Source organism: Oncorhynchus gorbuscha, linkage group LG03, assembly GCF_021184085.1.
Source record: "Oncorhynchus gorbuscha isolate QuinsamMale2020 ecotype Even-year linkage group LG03, OgorEven_v1.0, whole genome shotgun sequence".
Lineage (NCBI taxonomy): Eukaryota > Metazoa > Chordata > Actinopteri > Salmoniformes > Salmonidae > Oncorhynchus > Oncorhynchus gorbuscha.
The window spans coordinates 61,694,467-61,721,980 of record NC_060175.1 but is presented as its reverse complement, the minus strand read 5'-3'; the positions used below and the strand labels follow the sequence as shown (position 1 = coordinate 61,721,980).

The 27,514-nt window shown below is 47.0% G+C and overlaps 1 protein-coding gene across 1 annotated transcript in view; it reads right to left on the bottom strand.

The window, feature by feature from the left end:
* The window catches only part of LOC124031663 (solute carrier family 12 member 5-like), a 137,342-nt gene that overhangs the window by 60,539 nt on the left and 49,289 nt on the right, over positions 1–27,514 (bottom strand). Inside the window, exon 2 of the mRNA XM_046343187.1 lies at positions 136–239. Within this exon, the coding sequence (XP_046199143.1) occupies positions 136–239 (104 nt within the window). The remainder of the gene's footprint in view (positions 1–135; positions 240–27,514) is intronic.

The following is a 27,514-nucleotide window of genomic DNA, read 5'->3' as shown; positions in this document are numbered from 1 at the left end:
CCATCTGGTGCCTGAGCAAGCAAGGCATCGTATATACTGTAGGTGGTCGTTTCAAACGAAGGAAACAAAGTAATGACGGTATTTAATTATTGTGTAATTATAGGGAAGCAAGTTAGGGAGTCCTGTGTTACAGACCTCAAACAGGGCCATATTCTTGCCATTGTACTGCTGGCTCTTCTCCACGTCGCTGGCACTGCTGCTGTTGATGAAGGGACTGTTCTCCTTGGGGTTCCCATCACCTGCAACAAATAGACAGTACACCAACAGTTAACAGAGAAATACACATTATACAAAATATAATCATTAAAGGAGAGATGTTGATTAAAATGGGGGTGAGGGGTTTTAGATTTTTTCTTTCTATGAATATAAACGTTTGCAAAACACAGACATTAGCCACACTGAAAATGTACTTTCTCATTTACTTTTAAATGAGAGACCCAGTTTGTTTTAACAGGAGGAGAGAAATGATTGGATTTCAATGAGTATGAATGTGTTGTTGTCACGTTCTGACCTTTATTTCCTTTGTTTTGTCATGGTCAGGGTGTGAGTTGGGGTGGAGTCTATGTTTGTTTTTCTATGATTTTAAGATTTCAATGTTTCGGCCTAGTATGGTTCTCAATCAGAGGCAGGTGTCATTAGTTGTCTCTGATTGAGAATCATACTTAGGTAGCCTAGGTTTCACTGTTTGTTTGTGGGTGTTTGTTTCCACACGGTACTGTTTTGATTTTTGTTCTTTTCACATTTATTGTTTTTTTATCAGTTGTGTTCATGTTGAGTATTTCTTAAAAAGAACCATGGACACTTACTACGCCGCATATTGGTCCTCCGATCCTTCTCGCCTCTCCTCTTCAGAGGGAGAGGAGGAAAACCGTTACAGTTGTTTGTAAATAAGTGATATTAGCTTGGAGAAATGATTAATTGTTCAGTATTTAATTACGTTAGCACTCATAGTTGCTAGAGCCAGGAAACGCTCGGTTTAGATGGACCGATACAGGCTTTGTGTGGGGAGGGTCCGTGCTGGCAATGACAAATGGAACCAGATATTCCAAATTGTGTGTATTCATTATCTTGGTAAATATATATTTAATTTTTTTATTTCACCTTTATTTAACCAGGTAGGCTAGTTGAGAACAAGTTCTCATTTGCAACTGCGACCTGACCAAGATAAAGCATAGCAGTGTGAACATACAACACAGAGTTACACATGGAGTAAACAATTAACAAGTCAATAACACAGTAGAAAAAAAGAGAGTATATACATTGTGTGCAAAAGGCATGAGGAGGTAGGCGAATAATTACAAATTTGCAGATTATCACTGGAGTGAAACATGATCAGATGGTCATGTACAGGTAGAGATATCGGTGTGCAAAAGAAAAGAAAAGTAAATAAATAAAAACAGTATGGGGATGAGATAGGTAACCGATAGACTATGTACAGCTGCAGCGATCGGTTAGCTGCTCAGATAGCAGATGTTTGAAGTTGGTGAGGGAGATAAAAGTCTCCAACTTCAGTGATTTTTGCAATTAGTTCCAGTCACAGGCAGCAGAGAACTGGAACGAAAGGCGGCCAAATGAGGTGTTGGCTTTAGGGATGATCAGTGAGATACACCTGCTGGAGCGCGTGCTACGGGTGGGTGTTGCCATCGTGACCAGTGAACTGAGATAAGGCGGAGCTTTACCTAGCATGGACTTGTAGATGACCTGGAGCCAGTGGGTCTGGCAACGAATATGTAGCGAGGGCCAGTCGACTAGAGCATACAGGTCGCAGTGGTGGGTGGTATAAGGTGCTTTAGTGACAAAACGGATGGCACTGTGATAAACTGCATCCAGTTTGCTGAGTAGAGTATTGGAAGCTATTTTGTAGATGACATCGCCGAAGTCGAGGATCTGTAGGATAGTCAGTTTTACTAGGGTAAGTTTGGCGGTGTGAGTGAAAGGAGGCTTTGTTGCGATATAGAAAGCCGACTCTTGTTTTTAGATTGGAGATGTTTGATATGAGTCTGGAAGGAGAGTTTACAGTCTAGCCAGACATCTAGGTACTTATAGATGTCCACATATTCTAGGTCGGAACCATCCAGGGTGGTGATGCTCGTCGGGCGTGCGGGTGCAGGCAGCGAATGGTTGAAAAGCATGCATTTGGTTTTACTAGCGTTTAAGCGCAGTTAGAGGAAACGGAAGGAGTGTTGTATGACATTGAAGCTCGTCTGGAGGTTAGATAGTACAGTCTCCAAGGAAGGGCCAGAAGTATATAGAATGGTGTCGTCGGCGTAGAGGTGGATCAGGGAATCGCCCGCAGCAAGAGCAACATCATTGATATATACAGAGAAAGAGTCGGCCCGAGAATTGAACCCTGTGGCACCCCCACAGAGACTGCCAGAGGACCGGACAGCATGCCCTCCGATTTGACACACTGAACTCTGCAAAGTAGTTGGTGAACCAGGCACGGCAGTCATCAGAAAAACCGAGGCTACCGAGTCTGCCGATAAGAATATGGTGATTGACAGAGTCGAAAGCCTTGGCAAGGTCGATGAAGACGGCTGCACAGTACTGTCTTTTATCGATGGCGGTTATGATATCGTTTAGTACCTTGAGCGTGGCTGAGGTGCACCCGTGACCGGCTCGGAAACCAGATTGCACAGCGGAGAAGTTACGGTGGGATTCGAGATGGTCAGTGACCTGTTTGTTGACTTGGCTTTCGAAGACCTTAGATAGGCAGGGCAGGATGGATATAGGTCTGTAACAGTTTGGGTCCAGGGTGTCTCCCCCTTTGAAGAGGGGGATGACTGCGGCAGCTTTCCAATCCTTGGGGATCTCAGATGATATGAAAGAGAGGTTGAACAGGCTGGTAATAGGGGTTGCGACAATGGCGGCGGATAGTTTCAGAAATAGAGGGTCCAGATTGTCAAGCCCAGCTGATTTGTACAGGTCCAGGTTTTGCAGCTCTTTCAGCACATCTGCTATCTGGAGAGGCTTGGGCGAGTAGCTGCGGGGGGGCAGAGCTGTTGGCCGAGGTTGGAGTAGCCAGGCGGATGGCATGGCCAGCCATTGAGAAATGCTTGTTGAAGTTTTCGATAATCATGGATTTATCGGTGGTGACCGTGTTACCTAGCCTCAGTGCAGTGGGCAGCTGGGAGGAGGTGCTCTTGTTCTCCATGGACTTCGCAGTGTCCCAGAACGTTTTGGAGTTGGAGCTACAGGATGCACATTTCTGCCTGAAGAAGATGGACTTAGCTTTCCTGACTGACTGCGTGTATTGGTTCCTGACTTCCCTGAACAGTTGCATATCGCTGGGACCTTTCGAAGCTATTGCAGTCCGCCACAGGATGTTTTTGTGCTGGTCGAGGGCAGTCAGGTCTGGAGTGAACCAAGGGCTATATCTGTTCTTGGTTCTGCACTTTTTGAATGGAGCATGCTTATCTAAAAAGGGGAGGAAGTTACTTTTAAAGAATGACCAGGCATCCTCAACTGACGGGATGAGGTCAATGTCCTTCCAGGATACCCGGGCCAGGTCGATTAGAAAGGCCTGCTCACAGAACTGTTTTAGGGAGCATTTGACAGTGATGGGGGGGGTGGTCGTTTGACTGCGTCTCCGTAGCGGATACAGGCAATGAGGCAGTGATCACTGAGATCCTGGTTGAAGACAGCGAAGGTGTATTTGGAGGGCCAGTTGGTCAGGATGACGTCTATTAGGGTGCCCTTGTTTACAGATTTAGGGTTGTACCTGGTGGGTTCCTTGATGATTTGTGTGAGATTGAGGGCATCTAGCTTAGATTGTAGGACTGCTGGGGTGTTAAGCATATCCCAGTTTAGGTCACCTAACAGAACAAACTTTGAAGCTAGATGGGGGGCGATCAATTCACAAATGGTGTCCAGGGCACAGCTGGGAGCTAAGGAGGGTCGGTAGCAGGCGGCAACAGTGAGAGACTTATTTCTGGAGAGAGTAATTTTTAAAATTAGTAGTTCGAACTGTTTGGGTATGGACCTGGAAAGTATGACATTACTTTGCAGGCTATCTCTGCAGTAGACTGCAACTCCTCCCCCTTTGGCAGTTCTATCTTGACGGAAAATGTTATAGTTGGGTATGGAAATCTATCAATTTTTGGTGGCCTTCCTGAGCCAGGATTCAGACACGGCAAGGACATCAGGGTTAACAGAGTGTGCTAAAGCAGTGAGTAAAACAAACTTAGGGAGGAGGCTTCTGATGTTGACATGCATGAAACCAAGGCTTTTTCGATCACAGAAGTCAACAAATGAGGGTGCCTGGGTACATGCAAGCCCAGTAAGCCCAGGCACTGGGTGATGATGAGAGGGATTGTATCTCTGGACATGCTGGTTGTAATGGGTGAGGTCACCGCATGTGTGGGAGGTGGGACAAAGGAGGTATCAGGGGTATGAAGAGTGGAACTAGGGGCTCCATTGTAAACTAAAACAATGATAACTAACCTGAACAACACAAGGCATATTGACATTTCAGAGAGACATACAGCGAGACATACAGTAATCACAGGTGTTGAATTGGGAGAGCTAGCTAAAACAGTAGCTAAAACAGTAGGTGAGACAACAACAGCTAATCAGTGAGCACAACAACAGCAGGTACAATGGCATTGACGAGGCAGGGAGGGTCGGATTAACTACACAGAGCCTGAGTACGGCTGGGGCCGACAGATAAAACATAAACAAGCAGAATGGAGTACCGTGATTAATGGACAGTCCAGCATGCATCAGCTATGTAGCCATCAGTGTCCAGCGGGCAGCGGTGGATGGGGCAGGGAAGCTAGACTGGCGAGTATTATCCAGGTTAAAAAAACTGGTTGGCTGTGCAGAAGGTAAAAGCCGCTAGCAGTGGTTAACAATGACTACATAGCTTGTAGCTAGTTAGCTGGTTAGCTTCTGGAGGTTCTTGAATGTGTTCTAAAAATTAAAAATAATAGCGATTCCGTATAACATTGGGTGAGGCAGGTTACCGGAAGGTATAATCGAATTAAAAATCGAAAAGAAATTGAAAGTAAATATGGGTCCCGTGAGTGGTTGGGCTGGCTGGGGACACGGCGATTCAGGCAGTTAGCAGGCCTGTGCTAACAAGTTAACAGTTAGTAGGCCGGGGCTAAACAAGCTAGCAGTTATCGGACCGGGGCTAAACAAGCTAGCAGTTAGCAGGCCGAGTTAGCAAGCAAGCAGATAGCAAGGGCTAGAAAGTTAGCCTTTGGGGCACGTCGCGATGGAGTGAGTCTGTTTATGCCTCTTCCTGCGGTGACATCGACAGACCGGTCGTGGGTCCGGATATTGTAGCCCAGGATTATGCTTCGGTGGTAGCACAGGAGCTCTGGCCGGGCTAGCTTCAAGCGAAGTGGATGGAAACGCTAGCCAGGAGTAATCATCCGGAGTTGCGGTTAGCTAGTTAGCTAGTTGTGAAGATCCAGCTGAAAGTGTTCCGTTTGCGATGGGAATCCGGGGATAAAAATAATAGGTCCGTTATGCTCTGGTTAGAGTCACGTTGTTCGAACTGGCGAGAGCTTTCCAAGCTAAAGGTTAGCTGATGACCGGTTAGCTGATGACAGCTAGCAATGGTTTGCTGACTGATAGCTGGTAGTTAGCTGGCTAGCTTCAGTTGAGGGGTTCCGGATCCGAAGTAAATATAAATACTTTAGAAAAAAAAGCAGATCCACGCTACATTGGGTGAGGCGGGTTGCAGGAGAGTATTTAGATGTTGAGGTTTAGCAAAATGTTTTAAAAGATATGCGAAGAAAAATATGTTTAAAAAAACGATACGACACGAGGGACACGACACGACAAGACGTCTGACTGCTACGCCATCTTGGATATATCATATCACACAGAGAAGAACCTCATAGAAATGAAAACAAATCAGTGTGGTTTTGATATTAGGAGGTGCTATTTCACTTTCGGGGGAATACAGAGGGGTAGTAGACACGCATACATGCAGGCAAGCAGGAACGCTGACACTCGCACACATACACACACACCTTAGACAACACACCTAACAGAATAGTTCATTAACAGTCTCTTGGTGGTCATCCTCTGTGGGTCCTACAGTCAGCAGCCCCTATCACTTTCTGACACACAGAGAGGCCCAGTCATCCAATAAATACTTTTTTGGATTGCCTGCCCTGTCCCCTCTCCAGCCTGGCCAGGCGCTCTGACTGTGTCCCCTGCATGGCCCTGTCTGCTGCCTGCCACAGACTCTGTGTGCAGGGCTTATTAATAGTGTGTATGGAGGGCGGTAGGGAGCGGTGGCCGAAATGGGCACCTGCTGCATCTCTTCCCCGCCAGTCCCAGAGGAGAACCTTCTCAGACGGCAGGAGAGGAATACTAAAGAGCCACTGCAGTGCATTAGCGCCAGGCAGCCAGGTAGCACAGAACAACCAACCAACCACACCAACAAAAACTAAAACACGCAGCACATCACTGCACAGTCAACCCAGCACATCACTGCACAGTAAAACTGAGTCTACACACTCTTAGAAAAAAAGAGTTCCATAAGGATTCTTCGGCTGTCCCCTTTGTCATTCCAGGTAGAACTATTTTGGGTTCTATGTAGAACCCTCTGTGGGAAGGGTTTTACATGGATCTTAAAAAGGTTATATCTGGAACCAGATCAAACTCTTGGAAGACTCTAACAAAGCATTTGCAGCACACTATGATCTTCTTGCATGGTAGAACCTCTATAGTGTATGGGTCTGGATAGCACCATGCTACTAGAGCTATAACATGTCATCTTAATATGCTGTATACAAACCTGAACATCATCCCGATCTCATTCCTGAGATGCCCATTAGGGAGCAGATGGAGTGGCTCATATCATTAACAATAGCCCGGCTCTTTTAATCAACAGGCATGGCCTCACAATGTGCACAGCAGTTTATACTGCTTTATACTTTTCTATGTCCCTATCCAAGTGCATGTGCTTCAACATTGAATTAGTCCTTATCTGCATGATTTATAGAAATGGGCCATGAAATGGGCTAACCTTCCTCACAAGGTCTCAAAGTGCTTTTAAGATACATATTCTTACTGTAGTAATTGATTATTCATTATAATTATTGTAAAGTAAATAGATTGTTATCGAGTTGAGAAATCGAGAACAATAGAGGATGTTGTAAGGGAGTGTTTGTATGCCTGTGCCATCTGTGAGTGTGTTTTGTGTGTGTGTGTGGATCGATTTGACCTCCGTTAGATTTACATACAGCTTTCTTCGCCCTTTACCTGCCATATTGATCGTGACAGGTAAGGACGTCCACACACTTTAGTTGTGAACTGATTCTACCGCTCAGCTATCCTGCACCATCTTAACTGCTTTGGTCCCGCATACCTCACTCTCTACCTCCACAGTGATACCAGTTGGAGGGAGATAGGTAGAACATTGAGAGGGACAAAGTGAAAATACAGATCTAAGCCTAGATTCAATCATGTCACGCGTTAACCAGTGGTAGCTGGACCCGCAATAGCTGTTGTTTTGCGTGAAGAGCTGTCAAATCAGTGGCTGCTCGTGTGGTCATTGTCACGAAGCCACACGCATCCCATTTGCATTAGAATAAGTTCAGAACGAGAAAGTGTAGACTATACAGAAGTAATGGCACTGACATTTAAAATCTTTCAACAAAAATAATAGTGATTAATATCAGCCTAATCGAGGTGTAGATTACAACACACAACACACAGCCACCACCCGCAACATTCCAGTGTTCCAATTTGTAACAAGGCTGCATGGGATTATTACTAATCCAACTCGGCACATCCAATGGCAATGTCCACAATAGGTATAATGCCAGGAGCCGCTTGCTGATTTGACAGCTCCAACGCCGTTACACCTGCGACACGCCTAAATAAAAACAATGAAACTTCTATGCAGTTGTCGGTTATTGCGGATTAAGGCAGAACTGATTGAATTTTTGGACATGTGGAGAAGGGGGCCATTTAGTGAGGGTAGGTGGTGGTGTGTGTGTGTGTCAGCGTGTGTGTGTGTGTATGTGTTTGTCTGTGTGTGGGTGCTTGTGTGACTATGCTCTATATACATTCTCTTTAATTAAGACCACAGTGTGTGCGCTCATGATAAAGGTCACCCCATACAGCGTGTCCACTGAGTCCTTGGTGCCACAGAAAATGTTGCTTAATGCCTCAGGATAAGGCTCCATGTTATTTAGACCACTCTCCTTTCCTCTGCCTCTACAGGTCCCTCACTGTGAAACGATAAAAAGTGGATTCAACGTACAATGTAACTCTTTATGACAATACTTTACATATATCCTAAGGCCTTTCTTTGAGAGCCCTAACGCAGTGATCTGAAATTCCTGGTTTTCAGGCCACGGCAAGCCTGTAAGTCACATTATGCTGGCTTGCAAAGGGCAGTGTAAATCCTATTGGAATCAAGCCAGAGTGAGGATATCCAACTAGAATTTTTAATCACCCGCAACCTACATTGAGAAGAACTGCCAGAGTAAGGAAGATTGTTTATTGAGAGTACTTAAATCCTATAAACTTGATTAGCCATTTCAGTCACGTTTGCGTTTTTACTCAATAAGCTTGTTCAAATTCAGCTCATTTCGATCAGAGTTTGCTGATTCAACGTACCATTGTAAGGCAACAAGCTACAATAGGATTTTGAGTTAGCTCAACATTTGTGCAAATAGCTAAACCAACATACCAGTGTTGCCTTCCAAAGGCAAACATGAATTTGTAATTCGACACATGTTTTTATACATTCAGTGTGCAAAGTTTGTTTAGCTCAATTTGTTGTAATTTCTGAAGTCCACCCAACTCACAGAATAACTATGATTAAGTCATTGGTTAAGTTGGCATTTTTACAGTGCTACGATGTACTGCCTAGAAGGTCAGCATCCCGGAGTCACCTCTTCACTGTTGACGTTGAGACTGGTGTTTTGCGGGTACTATTTAATTAAACTGCCAGTTGAGGACTTGTGAGGCATCTGTTTCTCAAACTAGACACTATGCACTTGTCCTCTTGCTCAGTTGTGCACCGAGGCCTCCCACTCCTCTTTCTATTCTGGTTAGAGACAGTTTGCGCTGTTCTGTGGAGTAGTAGACAGCGTTGTACGAGAACTTTCTTGGCAATTTCTCACATGGAATAGCCTTAATTTCTCAGAACAAGAATAGACTGATAAGACTGATAAGTTTCAGAAGAAAGATCTTTGCTTCTAGTCATTTTGAGCCTGTAATCGAACACACAAATGCTTATGCTCCAGATACTCAACTAGTCTAAATAAGGACAGTTTTATTGCTTCTTAAATCAGAACAACACTTTTCAGCTGTGTGTTAGCATAACTGCAAAATGTTTTTCTAATGATCAATTAGCCTTTTAAAATGATAAACTTGGAAGGGCTAACACAACGTGCCATTGGAACACAGGAGTGAAGGTTGCTGATAATGGGCCTCTGTACGCCTATGTAGATATTCCATTTCCAGCTACAATAGTAATTTAAAACATTAACAATGTCTACGTTGTATTTCTGATCAATTTTATGTTATTTTAATGGACAAAAAAATGTGAATTTCTTTCAAAAACTGTTACGAATCCCTTTTGGCCCGACAGTCTAGGGGGGGATGGTAATGAGACCCGTAACATAACTCATGCAAATTATTATTGTGACAAAGTAAAAGTGTGAACGAAATAACCACGACAACAGAAATCTACCGTCAAACTCTAGGTTTATTTATAAACACACGGTAATGGGGGGAGCAGGAAAAAGGGGCTGAGCTGGACCCAAGGAAAGAAACAATAAATATACAAAAACACACCCCTAAGCTAGACTAGCCTACTTTAACAACAACTAACTAACTAACCAAAAATACAGTGGGTGGTCCGCCCAGTTCTACCTAGTGTATTTAACAAAGTTCACCTACGGGTAGTGTATGCCCATGGGCGACTTGTCTTGGTTTCCCCTTTTCCCACCCGCAAACAAACAAACACCATAACCCAAAAACAATACTCACAGGTGATGAAAAAGTGCTATGGAGGTGCTTTAAACAAAAGAGAGGTTTAAGACCCAAAGCGAGAGTGAAACACAGAGACCTACAGACATGGCATTTACAGAGAGATTGAGCTGAGCTGAGCTGAGCTTTTGAACAAACAAATGATGGGGTTTTTAAACCATGGGGAAGGAACTGTGATAGGTCAGGAAATAGGAGGAGGTGTATCTTCTGATTGATGATTGATTGTTGACTGATTGGGGAGTGATGGTTTTCACCTGTGAGGGGAGAACGAGAGAAAAGAAACACACAGGATACACACACACACAGGATAACTGTATCCGTAACAAAAACAAAGATATTTCTTAGCGACCCCAAACTTTTGAACTACAGTGTATGTGTGGCTGTTGGTCCTCAAGTAGCTCGCTGACACTATCCGATCCTCTCGCTCAAGCAGATCAATGATGTTCAAGGCATTAACTATGCACACACAAACTGACTGAAATAACATAAACAGGAAATCCATGACTTTCATCATCAGCTTGAGCCATAGGTCTGATGGCGTAGCAGCGAAGACGTGTTTGTTTGTTTGTTCCTCTCGTGTACTTTTGTATTTTTCGTATTTTTTGTATATATATTTCAATTTATTTTCAATCTCTTTTCGATTTTTAATTCGATTATACATTCCAGTAACCTGCCTCATCCAATGTGATACGGAATCAAGAACCTCCAGAAGCTAACCAGCTAATTAGCTACAAGCTATTTAGTCATTGTTAGCCACTGCTAGCGGCTTTTACCTTCTGCACAGATACCAGCCCTGTTCTTAGCCTGGATAATACTCACTAGTCTACCAGTATCGGACTGTCTCTCCACAACAACGCCGGATTCCTGCCGTAATCCCTGGACCACTACTTCTGATCTTCACAGCTAGCTCACAGCCTGCAGCTAGCTTGGACTCACCGTGGCATCCAGTACCAAAGCAATCCCTGAGGCCCACCTCCCGGCCTACTCAGATGTTCACCCGAACCCCACTCATACTCCACCGGATTCTTGCTGTAAACTCCGGACCTTGACACTGGATCACCGCTGCTACCGATTGGCTATAGTGGCAAACACCACTGCCACAAAGCTAGCACCAGTTAGCCGTGAGCCCGGCGCATCTCCCGGTTAGCAACCTAAATTCTACAATACCTCTTTTGCCATCTGGCTTGGATTCTCTGTCGACACAGCGCCCCGCCGCACCTCCACGACTGGTCTGCCGACGAATACTCCATCTGCTGTGCCTTCAACCGGCCTCCGTCGGAGCAGACGCTCCTACTAGCCCTTTGCTACATTTCCGGTTCCGGTTGGAGCGAGTGGTCGCATCTGCACGTCGCTCCAACGGGTAGTATAACTTTTTCATTATATTTCATTATATCACAACGGTTTGATTTGTCTTATCTTAGCAATTTCTTCTCAGCTAGCTACATAGCCGTCTTTGTATCAAAGATAATTGCGTAATTATCGTATTTCGCCGTCCTAACGTAGTCTTCACTAGCCAGCTAGCTAACGTCCACTGATTAGCTGCACTGGAGAAACTGTTACACTCAACTGAACGACTTGATCAGTGTAGTGTTAGCTAGCTACATAGCTGTCTTTGCTGTCTTCGTATCATCGTATCATCGTATCCAAGATAATTGTGTTGTTTAGGTTTAGAGTGTGTAGTCTTAGAGTGATTATCTTAATTTACCGAGGTTAGCTAGCCAGCTATTTGTCGTCCTTAACGTAGGTGACTCTGCTAGCTAGCCAACAGCTAGCCAACGCTAGCCAACGTCTTCTGTATAGAACTCAACTACCCGGTCGCATTCACAGGTTGTATCACATTTTCACTTCATTTTCATTACAGTACAACGGTTTGATTTGTTTGATCGTAGCTAGCTACTTAGCTAGCTACATAGCCGTCTTTGTATCAAAGATAATTGTGTAGTCTAGAGCGATTTTCTAGGTTCGCTAGCCATCTATTGTCGTTCTTTTAACGCAACGTAACGTAAACAACACTGCTAGCTAGCCTGCTAGCCCCGAATAGCAACACTGCAGAAACTATTACACTCAACGGAACGACTTGATTAGTGTAGTGTCAACAACGCGCCCACTGCCAGCTGGCCTACTTCAGCAGTACTGTATCATTTTAATCATTTTAGTCAATAAGATTCTTGCTACGTAGCTTAACTTTCTGAACATTCGAGACGTGTAGTCCACTTGTCATTCCAATCTCCTTTGCATTAGCGTAGCCTCTTCTGTAGCCTGTCAACTATGTGTCGGTTTATCCCTGTTCTCTCCTCTCTGCACAGACCATACAAACGCTCCTCACCGCGTGGCCGCGGCCACCCTACTCTGGTGGTCCCAGCGCGCACGACCCACGTGGAGTTCCAGGTCTCCGGTAGCCTCTGGAACTGCCAATCTGCGGTCAACAAGGCAGAGTTCATCTCAGCCCATGCCTCCCTCCAGTCCCTCGACTTCTTGGCCCTGACGGAAACATGGATCACCACAGACAACACTGCTACTCCTACTGCTCTCTCTTCGTCCGCCCACGTGTTCTCGCACACCCCGAGAGCGTCTGGTCAGCGGGGTGGTGGCACCGGGATCCTCATCTCTCCCAAGTGGTCATTCTCTCTTTCTCCCCTTACCCATCTGTCTATCGCCTCCTTTGAATTCCATGCTGTCACAGTTACTAGCCCTTTCAAGCTTAACATCCTTATCATTTATCGCCCTCCAGGTTCCCTCGGAGAGTTCATCAATGAGCTTGATGCCTTGATAAGCTCCTTTCCTGAGGACGGCTCACCTCTCACAGTTCTGGGCGACTTTAACCTCCCCACGTCTACCTTTGACTCTTTCCTCTCTGCCTCCTTCTTTCCACTCCTCTCCTCTTTTGACCTCACCCTCTCACCTTCCCCCCTACTCACAAGGCAGGCAATACGCTCGACCTCATCTTTACTAGATGCTGTTCTTCCACTAACCTCATTGCAACTCCCCTCCAAGTCTCCGACCACTGCCTTGTATCCTTTTCCCTCTCGCTCTCATCCAACACCTCCCACACTGCCCCTACTCGGATGGTATCGCGCCGTCCCAACCTTCGCTCTCTCTCCCCCGCTACTCTCTCCTCTTCCATCCTATCATCTCTTCCCTCCGCTCAAACCTTCTCCCACCTATCTCCTGATTCTGCCTCCTCAACCCTCCTCTCCTCCCTCTCTGCATCCCTTGACTCTCTATGTCCCCTATCCTCCAGGCCGGCTCGGTCCTCCCCTCCCGCTCCGTGGCTCGATGACTCATTGCGAGCTCACAGAACAGGGCTCCGGGCAGCCGAGCGGAAATGGAGGAAAACTCGCCTCCCTGCGGACCTGGCATCCTTTCACTCCCTCCTCTCTACATTTTCCTCCTCTGTCTCTGCTGCTAAAGCCACTTTCTACCACGCTAAATTCCAAGCTTCTGCCTCCAACCCTAGGAAGCTCTTTGCCACCTTCTCCTCCCTCCTGAATCCTCCCTCCCCCCCCCCTCCTCCCTCTTTGCAGATGACTTCGTCAACCATTTTGAAAAGAAGGTCGACGACATCCGATCCTCGTTTGCTAAGTCAAACGACACCGCTGGTTCTGCTCACACTGCCCTACCCTGTGCTCTGACCTCTTTCTCCCTCTCTCTCCAGATGAAATCTCGCGTCTTGTGACGGCCGGCCGCCCAACAACCTGCCCGCTCGACCCTATCCCCTCCTCTCTTCTCCAGACCATTTCCGGAGACCTTCTCCCTTACCTCACCTCGCTCATCAACTCATCCCTGACCGTTGGCTACGTCCCTTCCGTCTTCAAGAGAGCGAGAGTTGCACCCCTTCTGAAAAAACCTACACTCGATCCCTCCGATGTCAACAATTACAGACCAGTATCCCTTCTTTCTTTTCTCTCCAAAACTCTTGAACGTGCCGTCCTTGGCCAGCTCTCCCGCTATCTCTCTCTGAATGACCTTCTTGATCCAAATCAGTCAGGTTTCAAGACTAGTCACTCAACTGAGACTGCTCTCCTCTGTATCACGGAGGCGCTCCGCACTGCTAAAGCTAACTCTCTCCTCTGCTCTCATCCTTCTAGATCTATCGGCTGCCTTCGATACTGTGAACCATCAGATCCTCCTCTCCACCCTCTCCGAGTTGGGCATCTCCGGCGCGGCCCACGCTTGGATTGCGTCCTACCTGACAGGTCGCTCCTACCAGGTGGCGTGGCGAGAATCTGTCTCCTCACCACGCGCTCTCACCACTGGTGTCCCCCAGGGCTCTGTTCTTGGCCCTCTCCTATTCTCGCTATACACCAAGTCACTTGGCTCTGTCATAACCTCACATGGTCTCTCTTATCATTGCTATGCAGACGACACACAATTAATCTTCTCCTTTCCTCCTTCTGATGACCAGGTGGCGAATCGCATCTCTGCATGTCTGGCAGACATATCAGTGTGGATGACGGATCACCACCTCAAGCTGAACCTCGGCAAGACGGAGCTGCTCTTCCTCCCGGGGAAGGACTGCCCGTTCCATGATCTCGCCATCACGGTTGACAACTCCATTGTGTCCTCCTCCCAGAGCGCCAAGAACCTTGGCGTGATCCTGGACAACACCCTGTCGTTCTCAACTAACATCAAGGCGGTGGCCCGTTCCTGTAGGTTCATGCTCTACAACATCCGCAGAGTACGACCCTGCCTCACACAGGAAGCGGCGCAGGTCCTAATCCAGGCACTTGTCATCTCCCGTCTGGATTACTGCAACTCGCTGTTGGCTGGGCTCCCTGCCTGTGCCATTAAACCCCTTCAACTCATCCAGAACGCCGCAGCCCGTCTGGTGTTCAACCTTCCCAAGTTCTCTCACGTCACCCCGCTCCTCCGTTCTCTCCACTGGCTTCCAGTTGAAGCTCGCATCCGCTACAAGACCATGGTGCTTGCCTACGGAGCTGTGAGGGGAACGGCACCTCAGTACCTCCAGGCTCTGATCAGGCCCTACACCCAAACAAGGGCACTGCGTTCATCCACCTCTGGCCTGCTCGCCTCCCTACCACTGAGGAAGTACAGCTCCCGCTCAGCCCAGTCAAAACTGTTCGCTGCCCTGGCCCCCCAATGGTGGAACAAACTCCCTCACGACGCCAGGACAGCGGAGTCAATCACCACCTTCCGGAGACACCTGAAACCCCACCTCTTTAAGGAATACCTAGGATAGGTTAAGTAATCCCTCTCACCCCACCCCCCCCCTAAATTTTAGATGCACTATTGTTAAGTGACTGTCCCACTGGATGTCATAAGGTGATTGCACCAATTTGTAAGTCGCTCTGGATAAGAGCGTCTGCTAAATGACTTAAATGTAATGTAATGTAAATGCTACTAACTTTAAACGCTGTGTCGCTAGCGTAGTGGCGGCTTCCCTGTTCCATCTACTGCTGCCCCCCTGGACACTATGATCACTTGGCTACATAGCTGATGCCTGCTGGACTGTCCATTAATCAGAGTACTCCATTCTGTTTATTTATTTTTTATCTGGCGGCCCCAGCCGCGAATTCAGACTCTGTGTGTAGTTAATCCGACCCTCTCTGCCCAGTCATCGCCATTTTACCTGCTGTTGTTGTGTTAGCTGATTAGCTGTTGTTGTCTCACCTGTTGTTTTAGCTAACTCTCCCAATCAACACCTGCGATTACTTTATGCCTCGCTGTATGTCTCTCTCAAATGTCAATATGCCTTGTATACTGTGATTCAGGTTAGTTATCATTGTTTTAGTTTACAATGGAGCCCCTAGTTCCACTCTTCATACCTCTGATACCTCCTTTGTCCCACCTCCCACACATGCGGTGACCTCACCCATTACAACCAGCATGTCCAGAGACACAACCTCTCTTATCATCACCCAGTGCCTGGGCTTACGTCCTCTGTACCCGCACCCCACCATACCCCTGTCTGCTCTTTATGACCTGAATATACTCTACCACGCCCAGAAATCTGCTCCTTTTATTCTTTGGCACCATCGCTCTAGGCAACCAGTTTTGAAAGCCGTTAGCCACACACTCATTCTACTCCTCCTCTGTTCCGCGGGTGATGTGGAGGTAAACCCAGGCCCTGCTTGTCCCAAGGCACCCTCATTTGTTGACTTCTGTGATCGAAAAAGCCTTGGTTTCATGCATGTCAACATCAGAATCCTCCTCCATAAGTTTGTTTTACTCACTGCTTCAGTACACTCTGCCAACCCTGATGTCCTTGCGGTGTCTGAATCCTGGTTCAGGAAGGCCACCAAAAATTCTGAGATTTCCATACCCAACTATAACATCTTCCATCAAGATAGAACTGCCAAAGGGGGAGGAGTTGCAGTCTACTGCAGAGATAGCCTGCAAAGTAATGTCATACTTTCCAGGTCCATACCAAAACAGTTCAAACTTCTAATTAAAAAATTACTCTCTCCAGAAATAAGTCTCTCACTGTTGCCGCCTGCTACCGACTCACTTCAGCTCCCAGCTGTGCCCTGGACACCATTTGTGAATTGATTGCTCCCCATCTAAATCAAATCAAATCAAATTTATTTATATAGCCCTTCGTACATCAGCTGATATCTCAAAGTGCTGTACAGAAACCCAGCCTAAAACCCCAAACAGCAAACAATGCAGGTGTAAAAGCACGGTGGCTAGGAAAAACTCCCTAGAAAGGCCAAAACCTAGGAAGAAACCTAGAGAGGAACCGGGCTATGTGGGGTGGCCAGTCCTCTTCTGGCTGTGTCGGGTAGAGATTATAACAGAACATGACCAAGATGTTCAAATGTTCATAAATGACCAGCATGGTCAAATAATAATAAGGCAGAACAGTTGAAACTGGAGCAGCAGCACAGTCAGGTGGACTGGGGACAGCAAGGAGCCATCATGTCAGGTAGTCCTGGGGCACGGCCCTAGGGCTCAGGTCCTCCGAGAGAGAGAAAGAAAGAGAGAATTAGAGAGAGCATCTAGCTTCAGAGTTTGTTCTGTTAGGTGACCTAAACTTGGATATGCTTAACACCCCGGCAGTCCTACAATCTAAGCTAAATGCCCTCAATCTCACACAAATCATCAAGGAAACCACCAGGTACAACCCAATCTAGACCCTCTATTTCTGAAACTATCCACCGCCATTGTCACAACCCTTATTACCTGCCTGTTCAACCTCTCTTTCATACCGTCTGAGATCCCCAAGGATTGGAAAGCTGCCACGGTCATCCCCCTCTTCAAAGGGGGAGAAACCCTGGACCCAAACTGTTACAGACCTATATCCATCCTGCCCTGCCTATCTATGGTCATCGAAAGCCAAGTCAACAAACAGATCACTGACAATCTCGAATCCCACCGTACCTTCTCCGCTGTGCAATCTGGCTTCCGAGCCGATCACGGGTGCACCTCAGCCTCAAGGTACTAAACGGTATCATAACCGTCATCGACCTGGCCAAGGCTTTCGACTCTGTCAATAACCATATTCTTATCGGCAGACTCAGTAGCCTCAGTTTTTTCTAATGACTGCCTTGCCTGGTTCACCAACTACTTTGCAGACAGATTTCAGTGTGTCAAATCGGAGGGCATGCTGTCCGGTCTTCTGGCAGTCTCTATGGGGGTGCCACAGGGTTCAATACTCGGGCCGACTCTTTTCTCTGTATATATCAATGATGTTGCTCTTGCTGAGGGCGATTCCCTGATCCACCTCTACGCAGACGACACCATTCTGTATACTTATGGCCCTTCCTTGGAGACTGTGCTATCTAACCTCCAGACGAGCTTCAATGCCATACAACACTCCTTCCGTTTCCTCCAACTGCTCTTAAACGCTAGTAAAATCAAATGCATGCTTTTCAACCATTCGCTGCCTGCACCCGCACGCCCGACTAGCATCACCACCCTGGATGGTTCCGACCTAGAATATGTGGACATCTATAAGTACCTCTGGTGTCTAGCTAGACTGTAAACTCTCCTTCCAGACTCATATCAAACATCTCCAATCTAAAATCAATAGTCGGCTTTCTATTTCGCAACAAAGCCTCCTTCACTCACGCCGCCAAACTTACCCTAGTAAAACTGACTATCCTACCGATCCTCGACTTCGGCGATGTCATCTACAAAATAGCTTCCAATACTCTACTCAGCAAACTGGATGCAGTTTATCACAGTGCCATCCGTTTAGTTACTAAAGCACCTTCTACCACCCACCACTGCGACCAGCATGCTCCAGTCGGCTGACCCTCGCTACATATTCGTCGCCAGACCCACTGGTTCCAGGTCATATTCAAGTCCATGCTAGGTAAAGCTCCGTCTTATCTCAGTTCACTGGTCACGATGGCAACACCCACCCATAGCACGCGCTCCAGCAGGTGTATCTCACTGATCATCACTAAAGCCAACACCTCATTTGGCCGCCTTTCCTTCCAGTTCTCTGCTGCCTGTGACAGGAACGAATTGCAAAAATCGTTGATGTTGGAGACTTTTATCTCCCTCACCAACTTTAAACATCTGCTATCTGAGCAGCTAACTGATCGCTGCAGCTGTACATAGTCCATCGGTCAATATTCCACCCAATTTACCTACCTCATCCCCATACTGTTTTTATTTATTTACTTTTCTGCTCTTTTGCACACCAGTATCTCTACCTGCACATGACCATCTGATCATTTATCATTTTTCACTCCAGTGTTAATCTGCTAAATTGTAATTTTTCGCCTACCTCCTCATGCCTTTTTTTCTTCTTCTGTGCTATTGACTTTCTTTATTGTTTACTCCATGTGTAACTCTGTGTTGTTGTCTGTTCACACTGCTATGCTTTATCTTGGCCAGGTCGCAGTTGTAAATGAGAACTTGTTCTCAACTAGCCTACCTGGTTAAATAAAGGTGAAATAAAAAGGTCTGACATAAACATAATGCAAACATCAACACTGATTATGACACCGCATCACGGCGATTGTCCTTTTATTGTAATCTGTGTAATGTCTCCGGTGCAGATAATCAAACCAGTATACAGACAAGCAGAAAACCACACAAACACAAGGCCTTAATCCCTGTAGCATTTTAAAACACTGATACACTACAGTAGTGGATGAGCCAAAACACTTGGGGAGAGTGCCAGGCGATGGAAGAGACAAAGCCCTTTAATTGATTGGATGGAGAGAGAAGAGAGGTGGCTAGGGGATAGGGCTGTGATAGGGCCGGGAAACCTGCTGTAAATCATCTGTTGGTCTCTGTGGAGAGATACGTTAACACCTCAGCTAACTAAAAGACCAGCATTACAACACTCTTAGTTAAATTAGCTCCATAAGGAATTTACTTGAACTGTATAGCTAGAACAGAACCATAGACCTAGAATGGGAGCATTACAAATCCTGCTCAGTACCAGTGGGCTTCCTTCGTTCTTTACATGCAAAGCCTGCCTCACTGTTTAACAGTCAAACCAGTGCTCAACACTGACATGATCAGGCAGCTGCAAAATCACTATTCATGTGCAGCAGAAGTGGAGCATCTTTTTTTCATCTTTTTCTCAGATATTATGATGCGCTGACTGAATAGAGGTTAAGAGGTTAAGTGTTTCTCATCCATATTCATGAGCTACAGTTGGGCTGGGGTAAGGGTGCTGTATGCATTCCGAAACCGTTTGGACTGAGAGACACGACACTTTTAAAAGCTTTATTGGAACAGTAACATGCACAGTAACACCCTTTCCTGTGAGCCAAGTTATAGCACCCTCAGCAGGGACATTCAGAGACAATGTGCACTTCCTCTTTAGAGTCTGATACTTCCTCTGCTTCTTAACACAGTGCGCATCCAACCCGGAAGCCAGCCGCACCAATGTGTCAGAGGAAACACAGTGCACCTGGCGACCTGGTTAGCGTGCACTGCGCCCGGCCTGCCACAGGAGTCGCTAGTGCGCGATGAGACAAGGATATCCCTACCAGCCAAACCCACCCCAACCCGGACGACGCTATGCCAATTGTGCTTCGCCCCACGGACCTCCCGGTCGCGGCCAGCTGCGACAGAGCCTGGGCGCGAACCCAGAGTCTCTGGTTCTATGGAGTGCCGTAGACCACTGCGCCACCCGGGAGGCCCCAAGACAAGCATTTCTGATGATGAACATGTAGAGGTAGCTACAGGCTGGTCATAATAGCTCATAGTCAGTCAGTTGTGTTTTTTGTATCGAGGGCTCCAATGGTATTATACTCTAATCTTAAAAGCAAGGACCAAAAAGGCACCAAATTGCTCTCACACAGCACAGTAATCCTTTGAAACTTGGAACATTACCCTAAAGACTCATTACCTGTCAAATTTGATTGGCAAACATGTAATGCTATGTAGTTTGAGCTTGTACAGAGGATTATAGCATTTAGCTGCATTGTTTAGCCTATCCATACCTGAACTCAATGCTCCCTCATCTCAGTGCTATACCTGAATGTAAAGCAGTGCTCTCATTTACATCGATGTAATGAGACCAAAAAACATGTCCCAAAATCACTGCTTTTATGAAGATGTCAATATTCGAATGAACATATCACTTTACATAATGTAGAATTGTATTCTGAGCTTTTTGTTCCCTTCGTAAAATAACACCAATGCCCAACCTCCTGAATATACAATAATCCACAGCAGTTTTCAAATCTGCACATAAACCCATGTTTTTTGCTTTTGGTTTAGAATGTAATCTGCTTGGATTTTTTTGTACTTTTCCCAGGTTTTCTAAAACGTGTTTATTTGTGTGCATGTATGTGTATGTGTGTGTATATTTTTCATCTTCTCTGGTGCATTACTTTCCCTCTACACTTTGAGTCCCAGTCACACAACATCAGAGCCATATATCTGAAATGTCTAATCTTTGGTAGGATGGTAGAGGCATGAAGATTACCCAGCACTGAGGTCAAGCAGGCCAACATCCCACTGCTGGCTGATGATTTAACCTCCTCCGATACTTTTTCAAACACTGGACACACAGTCAAAAACTGCTGTATCTCTCTCTCTCTCTCTCTCTCTCTCTCTCTCTCTCTCTCTCTCTCTCTCTCTCTCTCTCTCTCTCTCTCTCTCTCTCTCTCTCTCTCTCTCTCTCTCTCTCTCTCTCTCTCTCTCTCTCTCTCTCTCTGTCTCTTTGTCTCTTTCTGTCTCTCTGTGTCTCTCTCATGCCTCTAAACCATGTCGACACTATTGCTTCTTGTCACACCCTGATCTGTTTCACCTGTCTATGTGATTGTCTCCACCCCCCTCCAGGTGTCGCCCATCTTCCCCATTATCCCGTGTGTATTTATACCTGTCTGTTGCCAGTTCATTGTGTTTGTGAAACCTACCAGCATTTATTCCCTTGCTCCTGCCTGTTTCTTGCTCCTGTTTTCTAGCCCTTCCCGGTTTTGACCTTCTGCCTGCCCTGAGCTTTTATGCCGTTTTGTACTTTTCCCCACTTTACTGGATTATTGACCCCTGCCTGCCCTGACCCTGGGACTGCCTGCCGTTCTGGTCCCTTTGCATCCACTCTGACCTTTGCCTGTCTTTGACCTGTCGTGTGCCTACCCTTGTTTTAGAAATAAACTTTTGTTTCTCGACACTGTCTGCATCTGGGTCATACCTTAAATGTGATAGTAAGAACTGGCCATGACCAACCTAACAGACTCGGACCAGCTCCGCAGCGCTATCTCCTCCCAAGGAGTCACCATTGGAAGGCTCGAGGAGTTGTTTCGCGGTCTTATGGAAGGGTTCCAAACACATTGCTGGAGCAATTTTGCAGCTTGTCTGTCAGGCAGCCTACCACAATGGTAACCTCCCAGGCCCTGAGTAACTCAACTATTAGTAGTATCACCTTGCCGGACGCCCCAGTGTTCCGAGAACACCGCTTACACTGCTCCTCCAGAGCACTATGATGGAGATTCCGGGACCTGCCAGCCTTTTCTCTCCCAGGGCTCCCTCATTTTTGAGCCGCAGACATCTTCGTTCCCCTCGGACCGTTCGAGGATATCATAAGCCATTAAGCTGATGTCCGGGAGGGCACTCACCTGGGCCATGGCGGTGTGGGAGCAACAGTCCGTCGTCTGCCTCGGGTCTGGAGGAGTTCATAGAGGAAGTTCGGAACGTCTTTGATTCTCTGTTGTCAGGGAGAGAGGCTGCTTGCAAGCTTCTCCAGCTACGCCAAGACTCCCGTAGAGTGGCAGGCTATGTGGTGGCTTTCCGCATGTTGGCAGCTGAGTGCTTGGAACCCGGAAGCGATGTTTGACACGTTCCTACACAGAGTATCGGAGAAGTTAAGGACAAGCTTGCAGCCTGGGAACTACCGATGGATCTCGACTCGCTCATCACCTTGACCATTTTGATCGATGGACGGCTACGGGAACGAAGGAAGGAAAGGAGAGTTGATTCCACTTCGCCGCCGAGGTATCCCGGAAGACCCCGACGGCTCCATTGCTGAGAGAACCCGAGGCTACCCGAGTTCCGATCGGGGGCCTCCTAAGACTGCGGATTCACCTCTTCCCAAGCCAATGCAACTAGGCAGAGCTAGGCTGTCTCCAGCTGAACGCCTATGCAGGCTTCACACTAGGAGTTGCCTGTATTGCGGGACTACTGGTCATTTTGTCTCCCCCTGTCCACTAAAAGACCAGGCTCACCGGTAGAAGTGAGTACTCTGGTGGGCCATACGGATAACTTTTCCTCACCCCTTACTTGCATTCCTTTTCATGCCATTTTCAGACCATGTCAAAAAAAGCTGGGATAACCAGTCAACATCTCTCTGGGTACTCATCAACTCTTGGGCTGATGAGTGCTTTATGGACACTACCCTGGCTTCCAAGCTGGATATCCCCACTCAGCCTCTCTCCATTCCCATGAACGTTAGAGCACTGGATGGGCGCTCTATTGGCCGAGTCACCCACAATACCACCCCCACCAACCTACGTGTGTCAGGGAACCACAAAGAGACGATCTAGTTCCTGCTCATTAATTCTCCTCAGGTTCCCGTGGTATTGGAATTCTCCTGGCCAGTTCTGCCCCGCCCATTGCCTGAAATCAGTGCAGCCTTCCCTTGGGACGTCTTCCTGGGAGCTTGGAAGCTGCCCTGGACCTCTCCACCATCCCCTCAGAGTACCAGGACCTCCGGGAGGTGTTCAGTAAGGCCGCACCGACCATATGATTGTGGGATTGATCTTCTCCCAGGCATCACTCCGCCACGGGTACGACTGTACTCCTGTCGGGTCCAGAGACCAAGGCTATGAAGACCTACATTGAGGACTCCCTAGCTGCTGTGTTCATCCATCCTTTTGCCTCTCCTGCCGGCACAGGGCTCTTCTTTGTGGAGAAGGACAAAACCCTGTGCCCGTGCATCAACTACCAAGGGCTCAACAACATCACGGTGAGGACCTCTACCCGCTACCTCATCTCCTCGGCCTTCGAGCCGCTCCAGGGGGCCACTGTGTTCTCAAAGCTGGACCTATGGAATGCCTACCACCTGGTGTGGATACAGAAGGGCACGAGTGGAAAACTGCCTTCAACACGGCCAGCAGTCACTACAAGTATCTGGTTATGCCTTTTGGCCTCACCAAAGTCCCTGCTGTGTTTCAGGTTCTGATTAATGATGTTCTCTGCAACATGTTGAACCGGTTCATCTTCGTCTACTTCGATGACATCCTCGTCTTCTCCCGCTCCACCCAAGAACATGTGCTCCATGTCCAACAGGTTCTCCAATGCCTCCTGGAGAACCAGCTTTCTGCAAAAGCAGAAAACTGCGAATTCCATTGCTCCACCATCCCCTTTCTGGGTTACATCATCGCTTCAGGGAGTGGTGGTGGATTGGCCCCAGCCTACATCCACAGTATGGCTGCAGCGTTTCCTGGGATTCGTCAACTTTTATCGCCACTTTATCTGGTGCTACAGCACCCTTGCTTCCCTCCTCTCTGCACTCACCTCTCCCAAGGTTCCGTTCACATGGTCCCCAGCTGTTGACCAGGTGTTCTGGGATCTTAAACATCGCTTCCCCACAGCTCCCATCTTGGTTCATTCTGACCTGTAGCGCCAGTTCCGGGGGGAGGCCGATCCCTCGGATGCCGGAGTGGAGGCTATCCTGTCCCAGTGGTTGTTACATCACTGCGTCTTCTTCTCCCACCTCCACAACACCACGGAGAGAAACTACGAAGTGGTGAATCATGAGTTTCTTGCAGTGAAGATGGTGTTGGAGGCACTGGCTGGAGGGGGCGGAACAGCCTTTCATTGTGTGGACCGACCACAAGAACCTGGAAAATCTCAGCACCGCCAAGCGCCTCAATTCCAGGCAACTTCTCCCTCTCATAGCGGCCGAGATCCAAGAATGTCAAGCCGGATGCGTTGTCACACTGCTATAGCCTCATCGCTACTACCCTGGAACCCGAGAACATCCTACCCACCTCATGCCTGGCATTGGCACTCATCTGGGGATTAGGGAAGCATGTTCGTGAGGCGTTCCCAGCTGAACCCCGGGGGGGAGGGGGTTGATAACAGGATGTTCGATTCTGAAACAGTCCGCTCTGCGGTCCTGGAGTGGGCCAACTCCACCAGGCTAGCCTGCCACCCAGGCCTTCTCCGGTCGGACCCTGGCTCTTGTGCGACAATGCTTTTGGTGGCCTACCATGGTCCCTTACGTCTTTGCATTCGTCGCATGGTTTGTGAGTAAAACAAGAATCCTCTGCAAGCTCCGGCTGGTCTCCTCCAACCTCTGCCTGTCCTTCACCGTCCCTGGTCTCGCATCTCCCTGGGCTTTGTAATGGGTCTTCCCCCGTTTGATGGCAACAACGCCACCCTGAATGTGGTGGATTGGTTTTCCAAAGCCACCCACTTCATTCCTCTCCCCAAACTACCATCTGCCAAAGATGGCCCAGCTCATGGTGCAGCACGTCTTCCGGATCCATGCACTACCAGTAGACATGGTCTCCGACTGGGGTCCTCAATTCTCGTCCCAGTTCTGGAAGGTGTTCAGCAGCCTCATTGGGTCGTCAGCCAGCCTGTCCTTACGGATTCCACCCCCCAGTCCAACGGCCAGTCAGAGCGAGCCAACCATGACCTAGAGACTACTCTGCGCTGCCTTGTCTCCACTGCCTTGTCTCCCCCAACCCCACCACCTGGAGCCAGCAGCTTGTGTGGGTCGAACATGCCCGCAACACCCTTCCCTGCTCTGCCTATCACATTTTGAGTGTTCCCTGGGGTATTATCCCCCGCTCTTCCCTGAGCAGGATGTTGGCATACCTTCTGCCCACATGTTTGCCCGCCTCTTTTGTTATACCTGGAGGAGAGCCCGGTTGGCCCTCCTCAAGACCACGTCCAGGTATCGACAAGTGGATCGCCACCGGACCCGGCTCCCCGATATCGTCTCGGGCAAAAGATTTGGCTGTCCACTTGGGATCTGCCCCTCTGGGTGGAAACTACCCCCACCTTGGTTTATCTCCGAAATCATTAGCCCCTCTGCTGTTCGTCTTCTGTTGCCCCGTACCCTTCGTATATATCCTACCTTTCATGTGTCCAGAGTTAAACCCATGTCTCACAGCCCTTTGTCTCCTGTTTGACCTTCTGCCAGCCCTGACCCTGAGCCCGCCTGCCGTTTTGTACCTTACTACACCTTACTGGAATATTGACGCCTGCCTCCCCTGACCCTAAGACTGACTGCCTACTGTTCTGGTACGTTTGCACCCTCTCTGGACTTACGGACCCCTGCCTGCCCCTGTTTTATAAATACATTTTTGTTTCTTCGACACTATCTTTATCTGAGTCATACCTTAAACCTGATACTTCTCACGTAATGACGTGGCCTGTCAGCGTCAATAAATGAACAGTGATGTATCCTTGCTGTGGCCCTGAGATACTGTATTACCCTGGGACCGCTGTAAATATCTTCCATTACAGAACATGAAGTTAACACAGAAAAAAATTGGCCATATTTCCTGGGCAGGAAGGCCACATTTGCTATATTTCCGCATCTGTGCAAAGTTTGCAGTTGTTATTTCTCTAACAATTGGTGTGATGTTAAAAAAGGCTACCGAGCAATATCACTGGTGTCGTGTCTGGACTATCATTAAATGACTGTTAATTTATCAAATCAATTCTCTGTGTAATTATTATTACGTGATTCAAATAATCATGTAAAATTTAATGAACTAGGAAGTAGGTGCACCAGTTATAATTTTCAGAATATAACTCGTCAGATATTTTAATATCTGATCAATATCTGTCTTCTATTAATTAATTATTAATCGTTACCTCATTAGTCTCATTCCAAACATTGTAAAATTCTTGGTTATCTGCACGAAGCCTAGTTTCCATAATGAATCAGCAATATGCAAATGGCCTTAATTATTTATTCAATAAATAACTACATAATCACAGAAATACATAACAAACAAACAGCAGATATTGGTTACTAACAATGACAGAAAAGTCCCTAGTGGGCTCTGCCAATATGGCGGCTTGGTAGACATAAGGAAAAGGGTTAGGACTGAGAAAGAGTGGGAAAGACCAAATGGATTCACTACACACAGTCTATAATTATATTCATTGAAATTCTAATCCTTTGCACATGAATGGCCACTCAATAATAATTGCAATTTATATATTTACGCCTGTTGTTGTCTTCTCTGTTGAAATCCTTGATCGTCCTGTAGGGTTTAAGGCTCACTTTCCCAGAAGTCACGATGTCTTTCCTGGTTGTAGGTGGTTAGAATGGATACTTCAGAGTACCATTCAGAAAAGTTCTCATAGATTAGGTTCTTCGGCGGTTGTTGATATTCTTGTTCTAGATTTAGGTAATTTCTAGCTGCAGACTAGTAATTATAGTCTAAGATTTACTCTTAATCTGTAGTGATCGATAGTCTCCGAGTTGAATCATTTGAGACCTCCGGTTTACCGTGGGTCTCTTTGGCATGAAATGTAAATTTCGTTACTGGTGGTTTTATACATTTCAGTAGAAAAGGGCGGTTCCTTGACACCGACGTAATGGCTATGCTCATGTTGGCGTGGCCACTGACTAGGTAATCTTTATATGAAAATCTATACTCTCAAGGTTAACATCACATTATATCTTTTCACAAATAGTTTCATTAATCACATATGTTTCACAATATTTAGATGTAAACCTGACAGCTGGGAAATGTACACTTTAAGAGGTACCGTTATGTGTTTCCTGTCCTTCCTGAGATCACCAAATTAAACACACTTGTCATAACTGTCCCTCATAACTGTCCCTTAAGTGTCCGTGGACCATTCCCACATTCTCAAAAGTGGAAATACTGTTGAATTCTCCCATTTGGGGGATTAGGAGTTTCTAAAGAGAAACTCTTTGTTCTCCATAGACTCTCTACCTCTCTGCATGACCAGGAATGTAAAGCCCGAGATAATAAAATCTGGGTTAGGAGAGAGAGTGAGGGGGGGGGGGCACGACCTACACCAGAGAGGGCCATGTCATAACACTGGTTTCATGCATAGTATAACATCATATAATCATCAATAACCCCACTGTCAGATGGGTTCATCCATAGCCTCTTCTCCTTCATGTAGTTTAAAGATGAAGCCTAAGAACCTAAGAAATCATAACCGATTA